At 38.2% G+C, this 26,697-nt stretch overlaps 1 protein-coding gene across 2 annotated transcripts; it reads right to left on the bottom strand.

Moving 5' to 3' along the window:
* Positions 1–253: 253 nt before the first annotated feature.
* Positions 254–25,600, bottom strand: IFNAR2 (interferon alpha and beta receptor subunit 2). Of its 2 annotated transcripts, none has more exons than XM_058185500.1 (11): positions 25,371–25,600; positions 21,851–21,942; positions 19,539–19,571; positions 18,261–18,390; positions 17,180–17,266; positions 12,113–12,226; positions 10,539–10,717; positions 9,938–10,080; positions 8,843–9,005; positions 7,919–8,037; positions 254–6,721 (listed from the first exon to the last, which is right to left on the bottom strand). In XM_058185500.1, exons 2-11 carry the CDS (start codon positions 21,888–21,890, stop codon positions 6,116–6,118), a joined length of 1,614 nt encoding a protein of 537 aa, XP_058041483.1. In that variant the 5' UTR covers positions 21,891–21,942; positions 25,371–25,600; the 3' UTR covers positions 254–6,115. The 2 variants fall into 2 exon arrangements, with proteins under 2 accessions (XP_058041483.1, XP_058041484.1); XM_058185501.1 differs by lacking the exon at positions 25,371–25,600 and adding an exon at positions 24,575–25,293.
* Positions 25,601–26,697: the final 1,097 nt, after the last annotated feature.

The following is a 26,697-nucleotide window of genomic DNA, read 5'->3' as shown; positions in this document are numbered from 1 at the left end:
TAATCCTGGAATCCAAACTGAGCCAAGTGCTGCTACTATTGAGATGTAGAATGTCTTGTAACGTGTTTGTAATAGGAACAGCATCCAGCAATCTTAACTGAAGTGGATCCAAATGATAGTTATATTCATGGATACATTAGATTTTAGGCCTTTGGGGGTCATGAGCTCAGAGTAAAGGCTTTAGAAATATATATAGATTACAAGCTGTTAAACATTTAATATTTAATACATGTTAAACATTTAATACATGTGCAGCATACTTTAGAAAGTAATTACATAGGAATTTTATTTTGCCAAAGGGTGAGATAAGAAATTGCTTGTATTTTTAAAAGACTAAACCCTATAACATGTTTTATTATTACTTGGAAGCTAAAATACTTTAAGAAAGCAATTATTTACTTATATTCAAGGCTGTGTTTTGTTGCAAGCAAATCTGCTTCAAGCATTAAAAAAAATTTGGAATTTAAAAATAGAGTCTTATTTAAAATATAGTATATGAACATTAAAAGTAAATAGAATTGATTAAAAAACTTTGTTATAATGCATTCGTTCAAAATATTAATACTGGTATATTTAAAGGTCTGGAGAACAAAAATGTCTTTGGTACACTGTGGAGGGTATTCAGAAGCTGAGGGGCTACCCTAAAAATGTCTGCTCCTTCACAATTCATCAGTCCCTCTCAGCATGGGAGTGGGTGAGAACAGGGTTTCTGTTTTAGGCTATAGGAAGGCACATATATGAAGAGTATTGTTTTATATAGTATGATTCCAAACCATGGAGAACCTCTTGTTAATAGCAGCACTTTGAAGCTGACAAAATACAATACCAACCCTTGAGAGCCCTTTGGGTGTAAAAGAAGTTGAGATGACAACAAAGGCCATGCTTCAGTGAATTTGTCTTGAGCATTCTTCCCTGCTATTGTTGAATTAAGTGTGAATTTTACAGAATTTTTCTCTATTTCATGAAAGATCAACAGATGTTTGGTGATGTTAGATGATATCTGCATCTCTTGCTTGCCATAGGACAAAGAAATCCCACAAACTATTTGTAGAGGACATATCCTCATTACATCTCCTCCATCTCATTTTCATTTTGAATTTGAACTAAGGTGTTCAGGCATAAAAAAAATATTTTCACTCATATTTTAATAGAAAACTACCTATGTGGACATTTTAAAGCACACTGGAAAAGAGCACATGGAATCTGGCAATATGCTGAAGTCTTATTAGCCTGGTAGATCTCTGGTGGGACCATGCTCTTCTGATTGATCACCAGGTCCTCTACTTCTATGACTATTTTGGTTGTGAGTATAAGGTTAAATGACTTGATTGTACAGGCTATTTCTTCTTATTTTTCCTAGTATGGGAATAACAGCCTGGCTAGAAACAGAACTGCTATGTCCCATTAGTAAGCTCACTAATCTGTTTATGTGATCCTTAAACTCATGAATTAACATTTGTCACTTTTGATAAAAAGATCGTTACTGTTTCTGTGGTTCCTCCTCAGTGAGCCACAAGTCCCTGTATGTTGACCCTACATTGCCAAGACAGGCATGGATTTCCTGCCAGTTAATGCTACAAGCTCATTGCTTTATATTACCATCATTCTCCAGTTCTTTGTTGCTATGGGTGAGATAAACATTAATCTTGGGGGCTTTCTCCCCAATTCTTCTTGCATATTAGAATGCTTCCCTCTGGTCTTCTGTGTTGCTTGGCATATTTGTTTGAATTATGTGATCATTTGGAGGATATGCAGAAGAGGGGAAGCAGTGCTTTTATACTGAACTTTTGATAGAACATTGAATTCTTCCAGGAGATCAAAAGGTTATTTTATACCTAGAGCTTTTTTAGAAATTATTATATGATTTCCAACCCAGTAATAGAAATTGTGTGTCTCCTGGATGGTCTACCTTCTTGCTATGATAACCATATAATATATTCTGTAAGGTAGGCAAAATACGAGGGGGGGGAATCCCTGGCCCACTCAGCCCAGGGGAACAACTGAAAGGTGGGTTTTTGCAGGTAGATGATTCTGGGCAGCAGAATAAAGGAACTTATTCTAGCTACCTAACATTCAAGTATGGGAGCAGAATAACTCTCTATGGCCTAATTACCTGGGTGTAAAGGTAGGAAGTAAGACAGGGCAATTTTTATTTACATGTTTTCTTTCTAACTCAAAGATGGAAGGAAAGTGAATTAACACAATTATGAGGAAGAGTCCATTATTAGGTCCTATCTTCATACTTTCAAAGGAGATGTAGGACCGAGAAGGCATATAGGTATACCATAGGGCAAAGCATTGGGGCTTTGTCTATGATTTGACAAAAATACAAAATAGGTTGTTGCTGCAAGAGATTTGTTTAAATTGAATGCTTGTCTGAAAGAAAAGATACACTCACCAATGACCTATTAGAGCACGGGTGTCAAACTCAAGGCCCATGGGCCACAACTAGCCTGTGGCATGCTTAGATCTGGTCTGTGCGGCCACCCTGGAAACAAGCAAAGGACAGGCCCGAGGTCCCTCTGCCAGCAAAAACGGAGCTTGGAAGGGCCACATGTGGCCCTCCCAGGCCCTGTTTTAGACCACAAACCTTCTGCAGCCATCTGCCAGTAAAAATGGGGCTCTGTTTTCACTGGCAGAGGGCTGCAGGAAGCCGTCACGGCCAAAAATGGGGTCCAGGTGGCCCACACCCCCCCCAGAGCTCCATTTTTACTAGCAAAGGGCTAGCAAAACAAACTAAAAACAAAACAAAAGGAGAAATGTTTCCTCTTTTGCATTTGAGCATGCAAGAAAGGACAGGAAAGGGAAAGAGGAAAGACAAAGAAAAAGAAGGAAAGATGGGAAGACAGCAAGGAAGGAAAAATAAGGGAAGAGGGGAAATAAGAAGAAAGAATGAACAGGGAAGTAAAAAGAAGAAAAGGAAGGAAGGAAGGAACGTTATAATGAGAGTGATTGAGAGTCTGAGGGAAGTCCTGCCTTAACACTTGGCCACTACAGGTGCCCTCAACATGAGTATCATTACGCTGGCCGTGCCCACCCTGGTCACGCTCACCCCAGCCCCCTGAGGTGAAATACATCCCTGAGGCAGCCCTCAATGAAATAGTTTGACACCCCTTTATTATAGGAAAGCATAATAGTCCAAGGTTGGCTGTAGATTTTCACAGAGTGACTATTTTAACAGGCTTTTCTTCTAATATGACTTGCCAGAAAAATGTGCTTTTTGGTTGGTGATAATTAAGAAAATACATGAGCTTGGACCTTTAAAGAAGGCTTTGAATGATTTTTTAAAACCATATCAAACATTTTAATACATTCTAAGACACTAATACCACTTTAATAAATTGTGCCCATTTTGTTTTGTTTTATTATTTTACTAGATTTCCTGTTTTGTGATTTCTAAATGACTTTACTAAAATATACGGGCCGGGGGGGGGGGGCGGGAAGAGAGAAGGAGAGAGACAGAGAGATGATTTTAAAGTTTAAATATGCAAAAATATTTCACAATAATTTTAATTATAAATTTCTTATTGTAATAAAAGGTTGGGTTATGCAATACAGACTTTCATGAATAATATAGATACTAGCATTGATTATAACACATGTCTGTTTTTACTTCAAATTTCATTTGGTCTTTAAAGAATAGACTCTGACAATGCCCTTGAAATCCTAGTAGGAATCAGAGGTGGGTTTCAGCAGGTTCTTACCAGTTCTGAAGAACCGGTAGCAGAAATTTTGAGTAGCTTGGAGAACCAGTAAATACCACCCCTGACTGGCCCCGCTCCCATCTATTCTCTGCCTCCTGAGTCCCAGCTGCTCGGGGGGGGGGGGGAATAGGGATTTTGCAGTAACCTTCACCTGGAGTGGGAAGGGAATGGAGATTTTACAGTATCCTTCCCCTGCCACATACTCCAAGCCACACCCACAAAACGGGTAGTAGAAGTTTTTGAATCTCGCCATTATATGGAAGAATCCCTCAGATATTGTCAAATGTTTAATTTTAATGCTTAAAAGATTGCCATTAATACTTTATCCAAACCTAGAATGACTATAAGCCAACACATCTTACAAAGGCCTAGCATAGAATATCGAAACAATTTAGTCCATTTAACAATATTGCAATCATCTTGTGCATTAATTTGATCCTTCCTTCCTTCCCTCCTTTATAGCTCATATTTTTCTGACAGAAATAGTAGGCTGAAAGTAGTGAACAGCAACATTTTAAAACCTCAATACAGCAATATTTTAAAAGGAACAAAATATTTTCTAAAAGAGCCAAGATGCCATAATATTTGAGAAAGCTTTCATCAGGCTGGGTAAGAGAAAAAGCTCCAGACCCTGTGACTTCTTTCCTGGAGGACCTGAAATTGTGCTTTACATGATTTTATTTATTTATCAAATGTGTGGCACACAATCAAACAAAACAATATAAAAGTTATTATAAAAACAATCATAAATATGATTGTTATTTAATAATTTTAATTATTAAAATTAAAGTTTTGTTAAAAAGTAAAGTATACAAACCACAAACAGAGAAAGTACTGTAAGTATATTAATTGCCTCAATAATAGGGGAGCCACATGAAAATATTGCCAGTTCCTGGGGATCCCCAAATCTGATGATATAATCAGGTTTTGTGGGACTTCCTTAACATCCACAGGGGTGGAGCTAACCTAATTTTGGACCAGGGAGGTTTCATAATTCATCAGGGGCAGAGATACAGGTTGGGAATATCTCAATATCTCATGCTCTAGACAACTCTCGTTTCATCTCCCTCAGCTCCTCTGTAAAACATAAGAAGTGACAGTATCCCCAAGAGAAAAGAGGCTTCATGGGTACGATGTGATCCAATGCCTTAGCAACCATTTTATACTAACTTGTAACTTTTATACTAACTTGTAACTTTGGATGTCCATACAGCAGACTAAAGGAACAAGCCCCATTTCCTCTGAAATCTATCTGGGTCCATCAATCCTCAGGGAAATGAAACCAGCCTCCCTGTAATGAATAGAAGAATCCCATGGAGATTAGGGCATGATCTGACTGTGGTTCTAAAGAATTCCATGGAGATTAGGGCATGATCTAACTGTGACAAGGGAGATACTAAAAAATGCCACTCACAAAGGTATTGCTCTGAGAGGAACACCAGATCCAGTGTTATAACCAGTGGTGGGATTCAGCCAGTTTGCACCACTTCGGGAGAACTGGTTGTTAACCTTCTGAGCAGTTTGGCAAATTGGTCATTGGAAGAAATCATTAGGGCAGAGAACCGGTTGTTGAATTACTTGAATCCCACCACTGGTTATAACCATTGTCATGTGCTGGATTCTGCATGAACTGTGATCTGCCTTGTCTCCCACTAATTTTCCTCCTTCAAGCATGTTGGAAAGAAATGTGTGAAAGAAACCATTCCTTAAGAAATTCACTTTCCTTGTTTGAGAAAACAAACAAACAATCTCACATCGTACTGGTAGTCCTTCATGTACGACCACAACTGAATCCAAAATTTATGTTGCTGAATAAGACAGTTGTTAAGTAAGATTTGCCCTAAATTGCAATCTTTCTTGCCACTGTTGTTAAGTAAATCATGGGGAAGTAAGTTGCCCTGTAATAAAGTCACGTAGTAAGAAGTTTAAGGTTGTTAAAAACAGAAGAATAAATACAAGAAAAAGCAGCTAATTTTTAGATTTCTAAAACAGCATTAGCTGCTGAAGGAAAAGTAAAGTCCAGACCTGATGGCTTCTTGATATGCCGGAGGTGCAGATTCTAGAATTCCCAGCTAGAGCACACCATGAAGACATTAATTTGGAGAAGGCAGGACACACAACTATAGAAAAAATGTCTGCCAATCACAATATCGGTATAAACTGTAGCTCCAGCTCTCTACAACAAGCTATGTAACTATATTTTGGTATCCACAGGAACCAAGTTCTACATGCAATATAAATGCAGATAGTAAAGTGCCAACACTGTTTCTTGTTTAAATGTAACTCACGATCATTAATTTGGAATGAAGAAATGGAAGAAAGAGCTCAATGTTTGTCTGGCCTAAATTACTGTTCCCCAAAAGTGCCTTTCAAAGGGAGGGACAGTGGAAGCTGTGTCACTTTTCATGGATTCATCTTCTCATATATCCACTGGTGCATTCTGTTTCTGAATAAGATGATTCACTTTCTCCAGAGACACTAAGATTTTCCCATGAACATAGAGGACTTTGAACATCAAAGCTCTGATTATCTGGCATTTCAGTGAAATGGTTTGGTTCAAATGCATCCAAACTACAAGATTCATTCAAGTCTATATCTTCATGGTCAAATGTAGAAAAATCCATTTCTTTATCCGATATTCCTAGCATCACACTATTTAAGTTTACATTTAAGCAGTCTGTACGTTCTGATTCTGCTACATGGCCAGAGTTCACTTCAGAAGGATATAATGGAGTAAATGGGCTGCTTTTGTCAATATCATTCTGATCTATTTTTGCTCTGGTTATTTCATTTGTAGTAGCTGAGCAGCCTGTGAACAACTTCTGACCGATGTCCACCTCAGAGAATGGTTTAATCTGGTTAAAGATGCCACATTTAGTGTCAAAATTACTCTCAACATCGCTTTCACTGTTCTCATCATCACTGTGGTGTTGCACTTTACTTTTCTGGACCTGGATATCACAAACTTCTTCAGGAGCTGATTCAAAGACTGAATAAGCCAAGTTAGGTTTGATGTTCTAGGGAAAAAACCAAAAACAAATGTTGGTATTCACATTCACAGATGGCCTCAAAGCAGTATTGCTGTGTGATTAAAAAAAAATGCCTGAAGCACCTATATATTCATTTGACTAATAATATTTCTTTGCTTTGCTTGTATCTTTAATCTGGGGCTTTATTAAACTTTCCTTCCTCAGAATGTCAAATGTTTTCTTCTTTTTAAATTCTGCCCTGAGTTCCCTTGTGGGTAACTAGATACAGGTTCTTATTTCTCCTCTTCCCTAATGAGGAAAAATATGCCTTAAACAAATGGACCTAAAAGCTGTCAGCAAACCCCTTGGCAATCAGAGCCCCAACTCTTCACTTCTATTAATAAAGCTATGAGGTGGCACATGCTAGAGTTCCATGGGGCTTTATATTCCCAGTAGGAAGGCAGAGATGGCTTTTGTAGCCTGATTGTTGTTCATAAATTAAAAAAAGCCTGTGACAGACATAGCTTTTCACTCAGGTGTACCTTGTACTCTCTGGCACAGAGAGATGGATGATTATCAGAGGGCAGGACTTTCAATTCCATTTCACTGCTAATGTTACTGTCAAATCCCACCCTGATATAATCTGCTTCAAATCCTGTTCAAAGGATTTCACTTGAACAGAAAACATTTCCTCATATCTGAGGTAGGTGTTTCACCATACCTATTATCAGAGGCAGCACATAATAATTAGTGGGAATTCATTTAGCCTCAGCAACTTAATCTGTCTATTTTAAAATAAGATTCCATTGGATTACCAGACAGATGTTTATAGCAAATTAATCTTCTTTCCAAAATCAACTCTAAAGTTACATACTGTAAAAAAAGAAAAAAAGCCTCTTTAAATCTTATGCAGGTTCCTGATTGTAAGCTCAAATCCACTTGTATATCAAGTGCTGCAGCAATACAGCCAAACTAAGAATGCTGTTCCTTTTGGCACATTGAGTATGTAAATATATGAGACTAAAATGAAGAGCAGTCTCATAGCCATTAGGATAGAAATAGTCTTTAAAAACTAATGAAGAAGCTACATCACCCCAAGTCTATGAAGAACAGAAGGAATATAGGGAATATTCAATGGAGTTAAGAGGCATGTAGCTTCTTCTGGGAATCCCTTTCACCATCTTTGGTTGAACTGCCCTAACATATACAAACCTTAAATTGAAAGTATTTTGCCACACTACTTACCAAGACACTTGGTGATGTCTTCCTTTTACAGGAAATAAAACCAGTCTTATGCAGGAAGACTGGAATGACTACTACTACCAATAGTATTGACGGAGCCAAGATTGAAAGCATCATATAATCTGCAGGTTAAAAATATATTTCATTAGGCAACAGTGCATTTGAAGATTATTTCAAAACTACCTGGTTTTGTCAGGAAGACAAAGAACCATAATACACCATATTTTTGGTGTATAAGACACACCTTTTTCCCCCCTAAAAATGGGTGAAAATTTAAGTGCATCTTATAGACCGGATATAGGCGTTTTTGGCCTCCTGAATCTTCCATGCATTGTGTTTTCGCCCTCCCCGGCCCCCAGAAGCACTCTGCAGTGCTCCACACATCCTTTTTTTGCCAAAAATGGGCTTCCAAGCACTCTGCGAGTCGCGTTTTCACCCTTCCCTGCCTCTGCAGTGCTCTGCATGTCCCATTTTTGCCCTCCTCAACCCCCAGAAACACTCTGCAGTTTTCCGCATGTCCCATTTTCACCAAAAACAGGCTCATTTTTTGTGAAAACAGGACATGCAGAGCACTGCAGTGCTTCTGGGGGCCAGGGAGAGTGAAAATGTGATGCGCGGAGGGCTTGGGAGCCCAAAAATGGACCCGTTTTTGTCAAAAATAGGATGTGTGGAGCACTGCAGAGTGCTTCTGGCAACCGGGGAGGCAAAAAAATGTGACGCGCAGAGACCAAAAACTATATTTTTCTTGTTTTCTTCCTGTAAATCTAGGTGCTTCTTATAGTCCAGTGTATCTTATAGTCCAAAAAATACAGTAATCATGTAAAAAATACTGAAATGCTAAACAAATGTTTAGTCTTTTAGTCACAAAATAAAACAAAATAAAATGAAATGACCCATTTTATTTCCTTGTTTCATAATTCACTGTACCTTCTCTATTATTGGAGTCAAGCATAATACATTTTGGATTTGTGGAATTGCACTGGTGATTAACACCTGTATCCACCTGAACAGCAATGCAATAATTTTTATTTGGTGGCAAATCTTCCAGAATAGTAAAGAAATGATCCTTTTCGGTTGTATTATCAATACGCTGTAAAAGACAAAAAAAAAAAAGGTGAATTGTTTTAAAATGCACTGAAAGGATAAAGCTAAATGATGTGAATTGGTGAAACTCTACTTTAACCTGGAATCAAGGCATGGCTTTGCACTTACAGTGGTACATCAACCATAACTCAAAGCAGTAACTCAACTGCTTTGAAACTCATCAAACTGGTACTCAACGCACTTTGATACAAAAGTTTGTCTGATACTCATTGTTTAGTAACACAAACAATGAACTTGTAACACAAGCTAGAACTTGTTGGTCTTGGCTGCCTTGTGACTCACTACATTATTCCTTATGGGGAAAATCTGTTTGGTACGCATCGTTTTGGGTACTTATTGTGCCTTCCGGAACCAATTAACAATTAATTCCAAAGTACCACTATACTTTCTATTTAAGAATGTCATTTTCTATATGGGGGTTAGAGAAATAGTGAGATACTTTGTGAAGTCCTTTAAATATCAGTACTATACCACTATTTATAACTACAACAATCATAACTGCAATATCAACAATAGTTTTATTTTTGTAATTTGTGTTTCTGAATTGGATGACATTGCAATGTCTATATACTAAAGTGCTTTTTGATATTTTGTTAATTTAATTGTGTATGTTTGTATGCCAGTATGGCCATTGGTTTTCTATATTAGTCTTAACAACTCAACCCATCAAGTTCAGCTGGCAGTCTGAACCCATGCAAAGAAAACTTGTCCATCCGGATTCCATCATTCCATTTAGAACCAATGAATAGAAACACTGAACTGGAAGAAACCAAGGTCACAATGGCTGAAAATGATGTGAGCTCAACACATCTGAAGCTGAGAAATGTAATATTGTAAAAGCAAAAAACTTAGCACATTTCTTAATTATAAAGTGAATTCTCTTTGATATTTTTAAGACCTTAATAATAAATTACTTACATTTTCCTTGAGTTCAGCTGTTTTCACTATGATTCTATAATTAAGTTTTTGATAAATTTTAAGTAACAGAGGTGAAAGTTTCACTGTGACATTTACACAGTTTTGACAAACAGAAATATTAAATTGAGGTGGCTTGAAGCATCCTAATTAAAACATAAAAAAAAAATTATCAATACTATTTGCTGGCAATCCAGATTTCTTAAATCTTAGCAAATGTAATAATCTAAAATATAAAGTACCTTGGAAATTCTGTAGGATTTCTAATCAAACCTAATCGATTCTTATAAATAATATTTTCAATAGAAAGATACATACTTTTATTTAATTTTTTATTACTGGTTTGCTTTAATCATCAATGTAAATTTTGATTCTGAAAGTCAGCCCTGAATACAGAATCTGATTCTTTGTGCTACTCTTAACTTCTAGCCTAGCTTTTAAAATTCTCCTCAAATGTATAGTATAACTGGATGTAAAGGTCATCAAGGCCAACTCGCATGACAAATGAATAAAAAGTATTTATTTCCCAAAGGGAAGATGACCTGATTTGAGATAGTGAAAATTAATATATGATTCAAACAAAAGGAAGGAAGAAATTACTTACGGTCAAAATATGGATTGAATGTTTGAACATCTGAATAATTTGTTCCATTGCTGGTGTCTTGCCGTACTATAATAATTGCATTTCCTTGGCAAAAATCTGCAAATTCATTTGTTAGATTACAGAATAGTCTTGTAATATTAGTACATTCCTGGACTGTCTTGAAGTTTGATTTTATATCACTATATAAAAACAAGAAAGAATACAATATTTTTCAGTAAGAAAACACTGATTCCAAGGAAATGTATGATAATTGGCCAAAATGTTGAAACCAAATTAGATGTATAGGAAGTTTTCTATGCAAGATTAGGCACCCTGGTAAAGCTGTATGTTTCAATGAATTTATAGTTGATGAAATTTATGCATAGTGTATAGTTAAATATGGATTTTTTCTGCAAATTTCAATACACTTTTATTGCTTATGGGCATAGATTCAAAGTGATAAAGCAGTAAATATGGCAGCTGCAGAAGTCTGAAGACCCTTCCAATTTTGTAACACTTCCTTTGGCAGAAATAACTACTTTGTTGTTTCTTATAATTGAGAAAGTTTATGTTCTCACTTTGAGATTCTTTTCTTTTCCCATTCTCTCTGGCAGAACCCTCCTTACTCAAAAATATTCCTGATATCCTTGTAGATACTGTATCTTTGAGAAGATCCACTTACATTCACTGGTAAGAATAACAAGTGCTATGAAAAACAAAGAAATGAGCAGGAGGTGCAAATTTTGCAAAGGGTGACTTTTTAAAGGTGATGAGGCACAATGGGTGTTCTGTCCAAACTCATTTATATTTGGTCTGGATGAGCCTACAGCAGGTTTCCGCAGAGAAAATGGGAAGCAGCAAAACCCAGAGAAAATTTCAAAAGATGATTCAACCCCTGTGCTTAACTATTTATCAAAATATTAATGAATCGCAATAGTTTTGTTTCTTTGACATTACATACTATTTAGTTTTATTTGGGGGAGTATCACACACATTCCTTTATCACTTAAAAGAGTCATAATATTGCAGAATTTGATAATATTTTTATCCTTTCCCTGATATTTTTAAAAATGTGACATCTGGCAAGTATGTACACATACACATGTAAAAACAAGAAAACAGTGAAATACACCTCTGGATCAATCATGCAAGAATATTTCTGTGCTAGAAAAATTCTGAAAGGAAGAATGGGAGAGTATTTCAAAAGTTTTTCTTAATTAATTATAGGAACCATTTGAAAGGCGGTATTATAAAATATTGACTGGAAAGTTGTCTGAACCTGCTATATTTACTGTCTTCTTATTTTAAAATTTTAAACACATGCACATAGATAATAAATATGCACTGCAATTTACAAAAAGATGTCATGTTTATGTACCATACAGGAGGTATATCAACTTTTGTTCACTTGAGGTTGATTGGAACTTATAATGGGTGTGTGTGTATTTGGGTGGTTAGAGCTAACAAGTCAGTATTTTTTCAAACTTTTTGATGGTCTCAGAATTTTTCTTGATTTCCGTGAAAATATTTAAGGTCCTTTAAAACCTAAGATGCCTTTACTGGGTTTCTGCTAAGAATTTATTTCTATCTTCCACCTTAGATACTGCTTCATTGGTGTTATCTGTGCATCTGTTTCTGAGAAAGCTGGGCAAGCAGCCAACTCCCCTGGTCCCAGAACATGATGGTCTGAATCCTGGTTTTTTTGAGACCTGGTAGAGAGGGGAAAAGAGAACATCTGTGATAGAGATGCAAGTATCAAAAAGAAAGAATCATAAGTCATCCTGTTTTCTAGTGCCTATAAAGACATCAGACTCTTCTGAGAATCTTCCTTAAGAGTTCTACAGCCTAATACAGTTTTTTCTCAAACTGGTACATTCCTTCTGGGAGTTGCTGTACACATGCAGGGGCATCAGATATCAAAGCAAGACAAGGAAAGGAGATATTCTAGGAGACAGATCCAATTCCTGGAGTTTTCTTCCTCTGGATACTGAGTAAAGCACAACAATGTTTAAATGAATTAACTGAATAAGACATTTAGAATTGGTTTTATTTTGGGGATCACAGTTGCCTTAATCAATGACTGGATTAATACACTGTCTTAATCTAAAGCATAGTTTCTTTGGTTTGTATTTAGGAAGACTGTGAACCCATCCATTATGGATTATATGATATCAAATCAATTGTAACTTGACCACAAGCTATGGTTTAAAATTAAGGATCAGTGCACTGTATGAACCATTTAAATTCAGGAACATTCAGCCTATATGTATTCCACTACATGTCTAAAACCCCAAACACAACAGTTCATACTAAAGCAGAAAAATGGGGAAGAGCAATAAATCTGATCTCAAGTAGAACAAAACCGGGATGCCTTATGCATGGTCACTCATGCTCTCGTCACTTCTCGTCTGGATTATTGCAATGCTCTCTACATGGGGCTACCCCTGAAGTGCACTCGGAGACTCCAGTTAGTCCAGAATGCAGCTGCGCAGGTGATTGAGGGAGCTTCACGTTGCTCCCGGGTAACACCACTCCTGCGCAGTCTGCACTGGCTACCTGTGGTCTTTCGGGTGCGCTTCAAGGTCCTGGTTACCACCTTTAAAGCGCTCCATGGCTTAGGGCCCGGGTACTTACGGGACCGCCTGCTGTTACCTTATGCCTCCCACCGACCCGTACGCTCTCACAGAGAGGGTCTTCTCAGGGTGCCATCCGCCAAACAATGTCGGCTGGCGGCCCCCAGGGGAAGGGCCTTCTCTGCTGGAGCACCTACCCTCTGGAACGAACTTCCCCCCGATTTGCGCCAACTACCTGACCTTCGGACCTTTCGTTGTGAATTGAAAACTTATTTGTTTATCCAAGCGGGACTGGCTTGATTTTTAAATTTTTAAATTTTGATTTTTAATAATTTTATATGGGGTATTTTAGTTTTGGGTCAATTTGACGGTTTTAATTTGGCCATTGTTGAATATGTATTTTAACTGATATTTTAATTTTGTATATTTGTTTTATTCTTGGCTGTTCACCGCCCTGAGTCCTTCGGGAGAAAGGCGGTATAAAAATTTAAATAATAAATAAATAAATAAATAAATAAAACAATTATATAATGATTTTTTTGCTTATATTTTTCTACCTACCATCTTTGATTTTATTTTTATTTTTATTATTATATTTGTATCCTGCCAACTCAGAATGATACACATGGGAGTCTCCTATTACCTTACACTGCAACCTCTCAGGAAGTTTGTTAAAAGAGAGGACTGGCTGTAAATCAGCCATGAATTTCCATGGTCATCTGGTGACACAAACCTAGGCTTCCCAGCTTAGTTCAAGATCTGTATTATATATAATACAGATTTATTCTTTATTTATTATTTGTTCATATATGCAAACAAGTTAACTTCACTACTAACGTGGGCAGCCTCCTCGCCCACACCCTCTTATCTTTCTTGGTGACCTCAATCTACCTTTTATCAATTGGACTCTAAATGAATGTACAACTTAACCCATACATGCAACCCTGCACAATGTTGTTACTAATCTGGGACTGGATCAACTAGTAACTAACAACTCTAGACTCAACAACTGCCTTACTCTCATCTTCTGCAACAGTTTAAATTCAATTTATGGTCTACAAATAAACGAACCCTTTTCCAACAGTGACCACAGCATGATTGACTTTTGTCTGATATATGTCCTTACAAAGATCATCATAATGATGGGATCCCCAATTATAACTTTAAAAAAGACAACTATGATCTCATAGATACTGACCTCTCATCTCTTGATTGGCAAATTCTATTCACTGGCTGTAATACTGCTGAAGACCATTCTAACACTTTTTTACTCGAAGTCAAAAAAGGCATTAAACTATACGTACCACTAATAACCCCCAAAACCAGAAAAAACAAATTACCCCTAACAGTAAGGAAGTTCCAATCCAAAAATAAAATCTCTTAGGCGAAAAAACAAAACTGGCTATGTAGCTAACTTTAAAAGCCACTATAAAAACCTATGCAACCAAATAAAGACTGAATACACCAATTATCACATCGAACAAGAGGAAAACCTTCTGTGCATGAAATCCACCCGCGTCTTCTATAATTTTGTAAACAACAAACTTAAAGACTCTAGATCCATCCCACCCCTAAAAGAACTTAACGGTAAAGACTAAAAGGACCTAACAGGAAAGACTGTAATGATGAAGTCGTTAAAGCCAACCTCTTTAACACATTCTTCAGCTCAGTCTTTGTAAACAGCAATGGCATATGCCCCACCTTTCCTAGTCATACCACAACTAATTACAATGATCTAACACATATCAATTTTACAGAAGATAACATTGAAAAGGCACTACGCAGCCTAAAACCATCTCTATCTATTGGACCTGATGGACTATGTGCCTACTTCTTAAAAAAGCTTTCCACTGCTACAGCAGAACTCCTAAGCATAATCTTTGAAAAGCCAGCTCCTTTCAGAACCAGCTCCTTGCCCCAGCTATGGTCACTAGCCATGGTCATCCCTATCTTCAAAAAGGGTGACTCCAGCCTAGTTGAAAATTACAGACCTATCTCTTTATGTTGTGTCACCTGCAAAGTTATTGAATCAATTATAAAACAATCCATTACCCTCCACTTAGAGACAAACAACCTACTCTCTAACAAACAATTTGGTTTCAGAAAAAAATTGTCCTATAATATGCAACTCCTACAATGCAAAAACATAAGGACTACACAACTCACCCAGAGCAAAGCAATAGATGCAATTTACGTAGACTTTTCTAAAGTCTTTGATTCAGTGGTACATGACAAACTACTTCTGAAACTAAAATCTTATGGCATTTCCATAAGTGGAAATGCATAAGTGGATAGCTGCATTCCTGTCAAACAGACAAGAAGTAGTCAAAATAGGGAGCACCCTATCAAATCCTGCACCTGTTAACAGCGGTGTCCCCCAAGGCCGCATTTTAGGATCCACACTCTTTATATTTTACATAAATGACCTTTGCAATCATATTATAAGCAGTTGTGTTCTCTTTGCTGATGATGTAAAACTATTCAACACCACTGACAATGTTGCTACCATTCAAAAAGACCTTGATTATGTGTCAGAATGGTCAAACAATTGGCAACTCCAAATCTCAACCAACAAATGCTCTTTCTTACATATTGGGGGGAAAAAATCAGAACACAAAATACAAGCTGGGCGGATATGATCTCATAGACTGTCACTCTGTTAAGGACCTTGGAGTACTCATCTCTAATGATCTAAGTACCAGAGCCCACTGTAACAACATTGCCAAAAAGGCATTAAGAGTCTTGCATAGCTTCTTCTCTGGTAATATTGTACTGCTAACTAGAGCATACAAACATTTGCTAGACCAATTTTCGAATACAGCTCATCTGTCTGGAACCCGCACTGTTTATCGGACATTAATACAATTAAGTACAATTACCGTATATACTCGAGTATAAGCCGAGTTTTTCAGCACGTTTTTTGTGCTGAAAAACGTCCCCTCGGCTTATACTCGGGTCTCTGACTTATACTCAGTTTTTTTTAAGCCCCTCGGCTTATACTCGAGTATATACGGCTTATACTCGAGTTTTTTTTTTTTTCACATTTTACCGGACGGCGCGGGGAAGCCCTGCCGGTGCAGTGAGAGGGCGGGGCGGGGGAGCCGCCAGCCTTCTCAGCTGAGGGAGGAGGGTTTCAACCGGTAGGTGCCTCATTTCCCACCCTCGGCTTATACTCGAGTCCCCAGTTTACCCCAGTTTTTGGGGTAAAATTGGGGACCTCGGCTTATACTCGGATCGGCTTATATTCGAGTATATACGGTAAGTGAGTGCAAAGATATTTCACGAGAAGATTCCTCCACTCCTCTGCTCGCAACAGAATAGCTATGCCACCAAGCTTGAAATTTTGATCTTAGACAACTTAGAACTACACTGCCTTTGGTCTGATCTAAGCGTAGTACATAAAATTATCTGTTACAATATCCTACCTGTCAATGACTACTTCAGCTTCAACCACAACACTACACGAGCAAACAACAGATACAAATTTAAGGTAAACCGCTCCAAACTCAATTGCAGAAAATACGACTTCAGCAACAGAGTGGTCAATGCTTGGAATGCACTACCTGACTGTAGTTTAAGTATAATATAGCCTTTATTGTCATTGTACATCATGTATACAATGAAATAGGTTTCATCCCCAAACTCCCACAACTTTAATCTTAAGTCTGTCTACTATTAACCTCACTCCATTCCTAAGAGGTCTGTAAGGGGCGTGCATAAGCGTACCAATGTGCCTACCCTGTCCTACTGTCCCCATTTATTTGTATCCATTTCATGTATTCCTAATCATGTTTGTACTTATATCTGTTATCTTATAAATGTTGACAAAATAAATAAAATTAAAAAAAAATATATGCTCCTGATTTAATTCTGAGCCTCAAATTCACTCAAAGCAAACATTGTGGAAATGTTAAGACACATAATCTTTAAACTGTCATTCATCGGCTTATTCTGTATTGATATAAAATACTTGTCTTTCACAACATAGAAAGCAGAAAGAAAAAAATTATAGAGTGGATCATCCTGATGTAAAATGAAAGAGGGCAAATATAGATAGGAACATCCACTTCTCAAGAGTATTTTACTTGCCTGGAGTTGTAAAAATTAACTTGTTCCTGGTCTCTTACTGCTGATTTTGACTTTGTTCCCGTGGTATGTAAATTACAGCCAACAATTCTAAAGAAAATAAAGCAAAACATTTTCCCTTTCATTTTCTGTCGAATGTCCCATCCATTCAATAAATGCAGCCATTTTGCTCTAGGTTTATCTCCATCAAATAGGAAAAAGTGCTAATTACTGCCACTGATAGTAATAATGAGGACATATTGCCAATTGAGTGATAACTCTAGAGTTTTGCAAATATATTTCAATTGAATATAACAGACTGATGTTCTTTTATTTATAAGCACCTAGTAAAATTGTGATGATGAAAATATTCACAAAACAGGCATGTTTGTGTTCAGTGTTGGATGCAAGTATATACTGTGGTCAAAGGTTTGCATCAATTATCTCATAATGAACTTTTTGTCACTTACTTTCCGTTGATCTCCTGAATACACCAAGGATTGAGGCAATGCTATATTGCCTCAAGATTTTCAATTGGTTTTAGGTTCATATAGGATAGCATCTATACTCCAAGTATATGCAACACCCAGGATCCTTTCTGACTCCATTTGCTGAAAATTGTTTTCACAGTTTTCTATCATTTTCGACTGGAAACTGATAATACTGAATTGTATTCCCAATAATAGGTTTTATAGTATTTAAGAAAGAACCCTCTTTAAATTCTACCTTAAATTCAGGAAAATACAGAAAAATCTGAAGCCATTCAAATGTATGTCATAGGCTGGTTACTTTGCATTATCATCCCATGCTCTGTGGCCTTTGCCATTCCTAAAAATATTAAGGGTGGTCTCTGTTCACAAAATGATAATCACTCCCCAAGTTTACTAGGTATTTATAAGAAATAATATCCCATGCATTAGATCAAATTGCATCCAATCCACAAAAGATGTACCAAATAAATCTACTGACCTTTAAACATTTGCATTATTTTTCTTTTTCTTAAAGCAGTATCTAAGTATGTAGTGTTAAAATAATACTTTGTCCATCATGATTACTTGTAAACAGTTACAAAATATAAATATGTATAACGAAAATGGATAGAAACCTTTCCGTAAAATACTGGTACATCACTGTGTAGCATACTGGCATTCTTGAACTATTTCCAGCTTCCCATGATAGAATGTACTCAAAATCCTCTTTTTTCATATTCAGACTGAGTGATGATTTAGATATTTCTTGTGGGGAAAAAAACACCTGTCACTATATATTCATATGCATCAAGCAGAATGTACAAATGTATTAGGACATGCCATGTCTATTTCTCTCATAGCTTAAGCCTAGACTTTTCTTCCCGTTTTTCTTCCCGCTGATGATTCAAATCCAGCAAATCCAAAACTAGTTGCCCATCTTGCCCCTTACTTTATGCATCAAGCAGATTGTTTGCCACCATTATACATTTTTAAAGTAAGAATCATGCAAAAGCACATAAAAAGGAAAGGAGAAGAAGGAAGAGGAGGGAATAAGAGCTATTTTTTAAAGTAAAGAAATATTTTGGAAAATAGGAGAAATCAGCATAGTGCATAGCTTATTTCAAACAGAATGAGATTTCCCTGGGTTTCTGTGATCAAGAACCGACTGAGTCATAATGGATATAAATAGTTGCAAAATATTCCATTGGCCATAATGCAAATTGGTGCTGACTCCCACCCTGTTTAAGCACCCAAGGTGCTCCTAGTCCTGTTTAATGTACTTATATCCCATTTGTTTTTGCTGGATAATTTAAATCAAACGTTAGATTGCAATCAATCAGCATGTTTATTTTCTAAGAATACCTATTGCCTGATATGGGGACCAAGGAACTCTTGGAGATAAGGATGATGCTGGAGGCTTGCTTTGCAGCCTCCCAACATCACACTGTTGTTGGTGATGATGATGAAGTTGATGTAGTTTTAATGAATGGAACAGAAATCCCAGACAGGCCCAAGCTTGAAGGGATCAGTTAAGCATCAGCTTTGTGTGTTCCCTCCTCCCCAACCGCATTTTTCTTTAAAACTAGATTGTTACATGCAATCATGAGGTTGTAGTTATATTAAATTTAGTTAATTTAAGTAATACGGCTTTATTATCTTAAAAAAGTCTTTTAAAAAAACTAAAAATAAAACTTCCAAAATTTCCCTCCCAGTTATGCAAGAAAAGGATAAAATAGAGTAGAGGGTATGTGTGAAGCAGAGGCTTGCTTGATCTTTAGATATGTCACACTAAATCATGCTTTGGCATAACATTAGATAGATCGATGGACTGGATTTATGTCACTTACAGGGATGTTGCTATCAATAACAGCTCATCTCTAGCAAGATCTCTATAGTACATGAAAAATACTTACCAAGAAAGTTGCTAAAAATTGCACTGATATATACTGTAAATTAGACAAAACAAATATTAGGAAAAATGCTACAATCATTTGATCATATATAAATAGATGGTTGGAAAGTTAATATAAAATAGAATTTAGCATAAGAGAGTCATGACTTTCTTCCAGAACAGGATGGGTGGGTATTTTGCTACTGAGCAGTTTCATGTCAGAAAACAATTCATAAGCAGCTTTGGGCATCCAATTATCTTCAAGGCTGGTTACAGGTGTATTATTCCTATTTCTTTCCATGGTTTTCCATGATAAAATGTATTCAAAATCCTTTGGTTTCATTTACTGTTTGTCCTCTCAACCCAAATGAACCTGCTTTTCTCTCCTTCATGACTTTTTATCTGCAAATCTTTCCAAAACGTTTAGAAGTTGCTATTTGTATAAAAGTTAAAGAAACTATGATATACTATACTTTTTTTAAGTAGTAAAGATAATATTTAGATTTATTGGGATATTGGATTTTTGCTTCTTTATTATCCCCCTTTTCTTCAAGACAAATAATTATTTATTATTGTAAATTCTAATAAAATAAATTGGGAGTGCTTAGATATTTTTGTATACAAAAACCAGTTTCTATGCACTATTAAATTACTATAGTAATAAGTTTCTTGTTTATTCTCTGTACAATGGCATAAACAACAGAAAACTTATAGCACTCTTTGCATTCTTCTAGAGTATTGGAATAGCTTTGGACTTTATAGTTCTGCACTACCATTAGACATGAGGACTATCGACTTACAGAAGTGTGCAACTGCGGGGTTCTCTTGGACTCTGAGCAAATGTGTGAATAGCAGGTACCTGCAATGGCCAGGAAGACCAAATCCATCTTATGTGCCAATTGTTTCCAGTCCTGAACTGGAAGGCCCTGTTTGTAATCACCTCTTGTTTGTGGTATTGCAAGGTGTTCCCCTTGCAGATCATTAGGAAACTACAAGTGGTTCACAATGCAGTGATGTGAATAATTATAGCTGAACCACAGTGTGCCATATAACATCACTACTTTATGAATTGCACTGGCTCTATATATATATATATATATATATATATATATATATATATATATATATATATATATATATATATATATATATATATATATATATATATATATTTATATCCCGCCCTTCTCCGAAGACTCAGGGCGGCTTACATTGTGTAAGGCAATAGTCTTCATCCTATTTGTATATTTATATACAAAGTCAACTTATTGCCCCCAACAATCTGGGTCCTCATTTTACCTACCTTATAAAGGATGGAAGGCTGAGTCAACCTTGGGCCTGGAGGGACTAGAACCTGCAGTAATTGCAGGCAGCTGTGTTTAATAACAGGCTTCTTACAGCCTGAGCCACACTGCGGCCCTATTAGGCTTCTGGGTGTAATTCAAGGTGAAAGTTATCCTCTATGAAGCCTTTCATGGAAAAAGGCTCTTGGTTGAACTACCTGGCTCTGATTATTTCAGCAAATCAAACAAGGTCCAGCAGGGCAGGCATGTTCATCCTGTCCAGTGGTGGTTGCCCCTGGTTCAGACCAGTTCTATAGAACTGGTAGTAAAACCGGAGGGAGGCTCCACCCACTGACCTGGATGTCATCATAGGCGATCTGCACATCCCATTGTGAACCAGTAGTAAAGGTAAGTAGAACCCACCCCTCTATGAAACAATGTCTTGCCTTAAGACATGTATTATGCATAACATAAATGTCTGGAAAAATTAGGGGAGTATTTCAAAGGTACAATATTTTATGTGAAGAAAGTTTCCATGGATGTGAATGCTTATTAGCGAAATATTAACTTCTTTTCCTTGTTGCACTAATTCTGCTTTCCTTCAGATGCCTTTTATAAAGCTATTTTAAGATTACAGCTTAGAATTATAAATAATAACATTTTTCTATTCTGAATGCAAAATGTGTTTCTTTTTTAAAAACCTAATATTACACATATTAGGAAAGAGGTTCAAATAAGACAAATGCTAAATGAAAGAATAATGAATTATTATTTCTCAAAATTAATTAAAAACCTTAAAAATAAATTGTGCATGATTTTACTCTCCAAATTAGGTAGGACTGCTATTGCTGTTGCTTCAATTAATATATCACCTTGAAGACCATTTATCAATATTATGTTTCAAATGAACGATTTGTTTTAGGCACCTGAAAGGAGGTGATCATAACACTTCCAGGGCAGATTTCCTCTCACAATGCTAACACATGACAAAGAAGAAACTGGCAGCCAAAAAAGCCACACCCTACATTCTCTCTAATTAAACTTAACTTACCAAGTTTGCAGAAATTCAGTGGTTTCATGGAAAATGCCATTGTAGTTTAAAAACACATCCTAGCAATTGAAGTGTTGATGTAAGATGTGCATCTGCAAGGGACCAAATGAAACATTGTTCAAATAATAACAAACTTGGCTATTTAATCCATTGTAATGTTAAAGCTTTGCTATATCCTCCTATTCAAATAAGGCTTTTTGATGCAAGATGTTTTTTAAGTGGGAGAGGAAAACGATTTTCTGTTATCTCTCTACTCTCTGTAGGCCTCTGCTATTCAAGTCTGCTCCAAAGAACTGGACGACCTCCAGAACAGTATGAGATTTCATACTAATAGAAACAATGTATGTGCATGTACACACTCACACAAACAGCTTCTGTTCACTGAAGCCTTTGCCAAAGGACACAATGCGATATAACTCAATGTAACACTCCAAGGTTGAAGTCTGATTGAATTTAAGAGCTTCTTGTTAAATTTGTGAAATCAACGTTTTTTTCCAGCTGCCTAAAGTGCAATTTATAACACAACAGTTGCTATAAAAGGAACTGAAACTTCAAATACATGATATTTCCTTGCTCCAGTTAAAACAATTACGCTCCTAAGTACTTTTAAAGCTCACCACCCAGTGTTACTTAGTATTCAAGCAGAGGTATAGCAATTCAAAACTGCAATCCATTTGTTCAGCCACAGCTTCCAGAATGCAATTAAGAGCCAATTAAAAGAGAGGAAGCCAAATTTTATTTATTTATTTATTTATTGTTTCAATTACTATACCGCCCTTCTCCCAAAGGACTCAGGGCGGTTTACAGCCAAAGTAAAGACAGTTAGTACAATTTTTAGGACCAGTTTAGAAGGAAAATTTAGAGTTGGTTGAAGAACTTAAAACCAATAAAACCCCTTATTAAAACCCCAGTAGGCCAGTCCTGCACGGTGAAACAAAAATGTTTTCAGCTCGCGTCGAAAGGTCCGAAGATCAGGGAGTTGACGGATACCTGGTGGTAACTTGTTCCAGAGGGTTGGTGCCCCCACAGAGAAGGCCCTCCCCCTGGGCGCCGCCAGCCGACATTGACTGGCAGACTAATGAACTAATATTTTCTTTCCTGGAATCCTTACTCAGACAATTGCTGATGACTGTACATATTTTATGTACAAAAATACAGATATAGATTTCTCTCATTTAGAATACCATAATTTATATGCAAAATTACACAGGAGGAGGATAAAGAAGAGAAGCTTGGCTTTGACTGAAATAAATAGCAGTCACAATAAACTGAATTATTCTGATTATAATGTTGTTTAAGTGTATAACTTATTTTTTTATTTATTTTTCACATTTCTGAACAGCCCAACTCCCTCAAAGAGGGACTTTTAAAATCAAATCAGGAACCCACTTAATAAGCCTTGAAAGTGAAACATTAGCTGATAAAGCTATGCTATAGGTCAGTGATGGCTAACCTTTTTTGCCATCGCGTGCCAAAGGTGGGGAAAGCGCGGAAGGGGTCGTGTGAGTACGGGCGCACACCCATAATTCTATGCATCCCACCCCCCATGGATGCATGCATGACCTCCCCTTACTCCCCCTGCTTTTGGCACGCGATGGCCCGGTGGGCTCGGTAGGCCTGTTTTTTGTTCTCCACAGGCTCCAGAGCTTCTCTAGGAGCCTGGGGAGGGCAAAAACAGCCTCCCCACCCCAAGCCCTCTGAAGGCCGGAAGCAGCCTGTTTGCCAACTTCCAGTGGGACCTGAAATCGGCAAATGGGCAGATTTTAAGCTTTTAAAAACAACTATTTCATTCTCACAAAAATGGGAAGTGACTGGAACCAGATCACAAAACCACACTTAAGTGTAAACAATCTGCATTGCCTTCCTCTTTTTTTTTTTTTTAAAGGCATCTGTGCATTGTGTTAATCTAGAAGGAAATAGTACTTTTTGCATGAACAAGCAAGTATTATTGCTGTCCTCACATTTATTTTAAAAAGATAAGAGTTGATATTTTACTATACTTTATATTAAGAACCTCCATAACAGGAATTAAGGTTCTAATAAATTATTAGTGTCCAGCAAATAAATGTAAGACCATTTGCTAGACAATTAGCTGTCTCAGAATCTGAATTTCTCTTACAAATAAACAATGGTTTTTTTCCTAATTCTGTAAGCAAAATCTTCCTTCTTCAATGGAGCTTTCTGGGGCAAAAGGCAAACCTTTCAGCAACCTCTCCTCCATCCCTGCATACCAGTAGGTTGTCATAAAGAGCCACACAGGTAGTTTGCGGCCACAATTGAGCCCAAAATTTCTGTTGTCAAGTGACACATTAAGTGAGTTTTGCCCCACTTTTATGACCTTTCCTGCCTTGGTTGTTAAGCTAATTTAGCTTCCCCATTTACTTTGCTTATCATTAGATTGCAAAAGGTGATCACATGACCTTGGGACACAACAAAGGTCATAAGTATGAGTCAGTTGCCAACAGAGGTGGGTTTCAGCAGGTTCTGACCAGTTCTGGGGAACCAGCAGCGGAAATTTTGAGTAGTTCAGAGAACCGGTAGTAAAAATTCTGACTGGCCCGCCCCCATCTATTCTCTGCCTCCCGAGTCCCAGCTGATCAGGAGGAAATGGAGATTTTACAGTATCCTTCCCCTGCCACACCCACCAAGCCATGACCACCAAGCCATGCCACGCTCATCAAACCACACCCACAGAACCAGTAGTAAAAAATTTTTGAAACCCACCACTGGTTGCCAAGCATCTGAAATTTGATCACATGAGGACAGGAGGCTTCAAAGGTTGCAACTATGAAAATTTTTGATAAGTCAGTGCCCTTGTAACTTTGAACGGTCACTACATGAACTGTTGTAGGTCGAGGACTACCTGTGTTAGTCATCATAAAGCAGCTCTGTTTGAAGGCGCAGAGCTATTTAGGTGCTCCCCGCACGAGCTGTGTGCGTGTGTGTGTGTTGCAGCTTTTTAGGGACGAGAGGCGGCAACTTAGATCAACGCTTAGGGCTAAGACGGGTTTGATTTTTTCTGCATCTCGTCGTCTTGTGACCGCCCGAAGCAGCAGACGCTGCGGCTAAGGCAGCCTTCCGCCCTCCACCCGCTTCCTCTGCAGCTCCGCTTCCCCTTCAACAGGGTCCTGGGCCAAATCCTTCGGTCGCTGAGGCCGAGAGCGCGGGACCTCGCCCCCATCCCCTGGGGTGGCCTCCTGCTGTCCCTCGGGCCGCTGGAAAGGCGCCGTGGCCAACGCGGCGGCGCAGTTTCGCCCGTTTCTTTCCTGCTTCAGCACCAAGCCCGGCCTCTTTTTTCCCTCTCTGCCAGGCTTGGAAAGTGGCAGGGAAGAAGCGGCCGGCTCCGGCCTCGACGAGGGACGGGCACAACCTGCTTGTGCCAGGCCCGGTTCTCGCCGAAGTTGCACCCGTGGGGGCGACGGGCGTTCACCCAGACTCCGGCCCCTGCCGCGAAGTCGACCGAAGCTCCCTCCTTCGCTCCCTGGGGAACGTACAGGAATTGGCCCCCTGCCTGGCTTACCTGCCGAAGGAGCGGCCCTTTTCTCCGCCTCGGACTCCGTCGGAGCGAAATCAGCCGAGCCCTGTGGTTGCCGCTGGGTGAAGACCACTCGATGGGCCCGCGATTCCGAAAATGAAAGCAAACCCGAGTGGGAAGGGCGGGATTGCCACAGGCTGCCGCATCTCAGCTGCGGCGGAGAAGCGCTGCTTCGGCCTAGGCAAGAAGGAAGGATGGTGTGAGTTAATCGCAGCCCTCCCTCCCTCCCTCCCTTCGCAGGGTTTGCTATGCCTGCTTTCTTCCTTCAGGAGAAAGAGTTTTGGCTGCTCCAACCAATTGCCTGGGAACCAAATCCCAAGAAAACAAATCAAACAATGAGATGGGGGGGGGGGTGTGATGGGGGAAAAAAAAGGAAAACCCAAACCATATGCAAGAATCACATCCACCGACAGAGATAAAAAGGCTTAAATGCTCAAAGCTTGGGGAACAAACAGGGTGAACTAGATGCGATAGTAGGTATGACATAGTTGCCATTACAGAAACCTGGTGGGACGAAAGCCATGACTGGAATGTACTGCTGGATACAAATTGTTCAAAAGAAACAGATCCACAAAAAGAGGTGGTGTGGCACCAGGGGTGAAATCCAGAAGGTTCTGACAGGTTCTGGAGAACTGGTAGCGGAAATTTTGAGCAGTTCAGAGAACCAGCAAATACCACCTGTGGCTGGAGTGGGGTGGGGATGGAGATTTTGCAGTATCCTTCCCCCAGGAGTAGGGAGGGAATACTGATTTTGCAGTATCCTTCCCCTGGAGTGGGGTGGGAATGGAGATTTTGCAGTATCCTTCCCCTGCCAAGCCCACAAGCCATACCACACCCACCAAGCCACGCCCACAGAACTGGTAGTAAAAAAAATTGGATTTCACCACTGAGTGGCACTACATGTAAGAGACCACTACCTATCTACAGAAATGCACATGATCAAAGATAAAACACATCCAGAATGTATATGGGTCGATATAACTCATTCTTTGCATCAGTTTTCACACAAAAAGAAATTATAGCTCAACATACCAAAAAAACTACTGTAAAAGACAAACTAGAAATAAAAATTAAAATAAGCAAGAAAATGGTAAGAGAACACCTATCTGAACTTGATGAATATAAATCACGGGACTTGACAGATTACATCCCAGAGTTCTGAAGGAGCTGGCAGATGTTATCACAGAACCATAGTACCACATTTTTCAAAAATCCTGGAGCATTGGGGAAGTACTTGAGAATTGGAAAAGGGCTGATGTGGTTCCCATCTTCAAGAAAGGAAGAAAAAAAACCAGACCCAGGAAACTATAGA

This window comes from Ahaetulla prasina, chromosome 5 (genome assembly GCF_028640845.1).
Source record: "Ahaetulla prasina isolate Xishuangbanna chromosome 5, ASM2864084v1, whole genome shotgun sequence".
In the NCBI taxonomy this organism is placed as follows: domain Eukaryota; kingdom Metazoa; phylum Chordata; class Lepidosauria; order Squamata; family Colubridae; genus Ahaetulla; species Ahaetulla prasina.
This window is presented reverse-complemented; position numbering and strand designations above follow the sequence as displayed.

What these genes read in the sequence shown, in the direction of transcription:
- IFNAR2 (XM_058185500.1), bottom strand. Translation starts at nt 21,890, where the DNA reads ATGGCATTTTCCATGAAACCACTGAATTTCTGCAAACTTG. An exon ending in ATTCAATCCATATTTTGACC is followed by an intron (nt 10,081 to 10,538) that starts GTAAGTAATTTC and finishes TGTTTTAATTAG; the next exon opens with GATGCTTCAAGCCACCTCAA. An exon ending in AGACATCACCAAGTGTCTTG is followed by an intron (nt 6,722 to 7,918) that starts GTAAGTAGTGTG and finishes TTTTTTCCCTAG; the next exon opens with AACATCAAACCTAACTTGGC.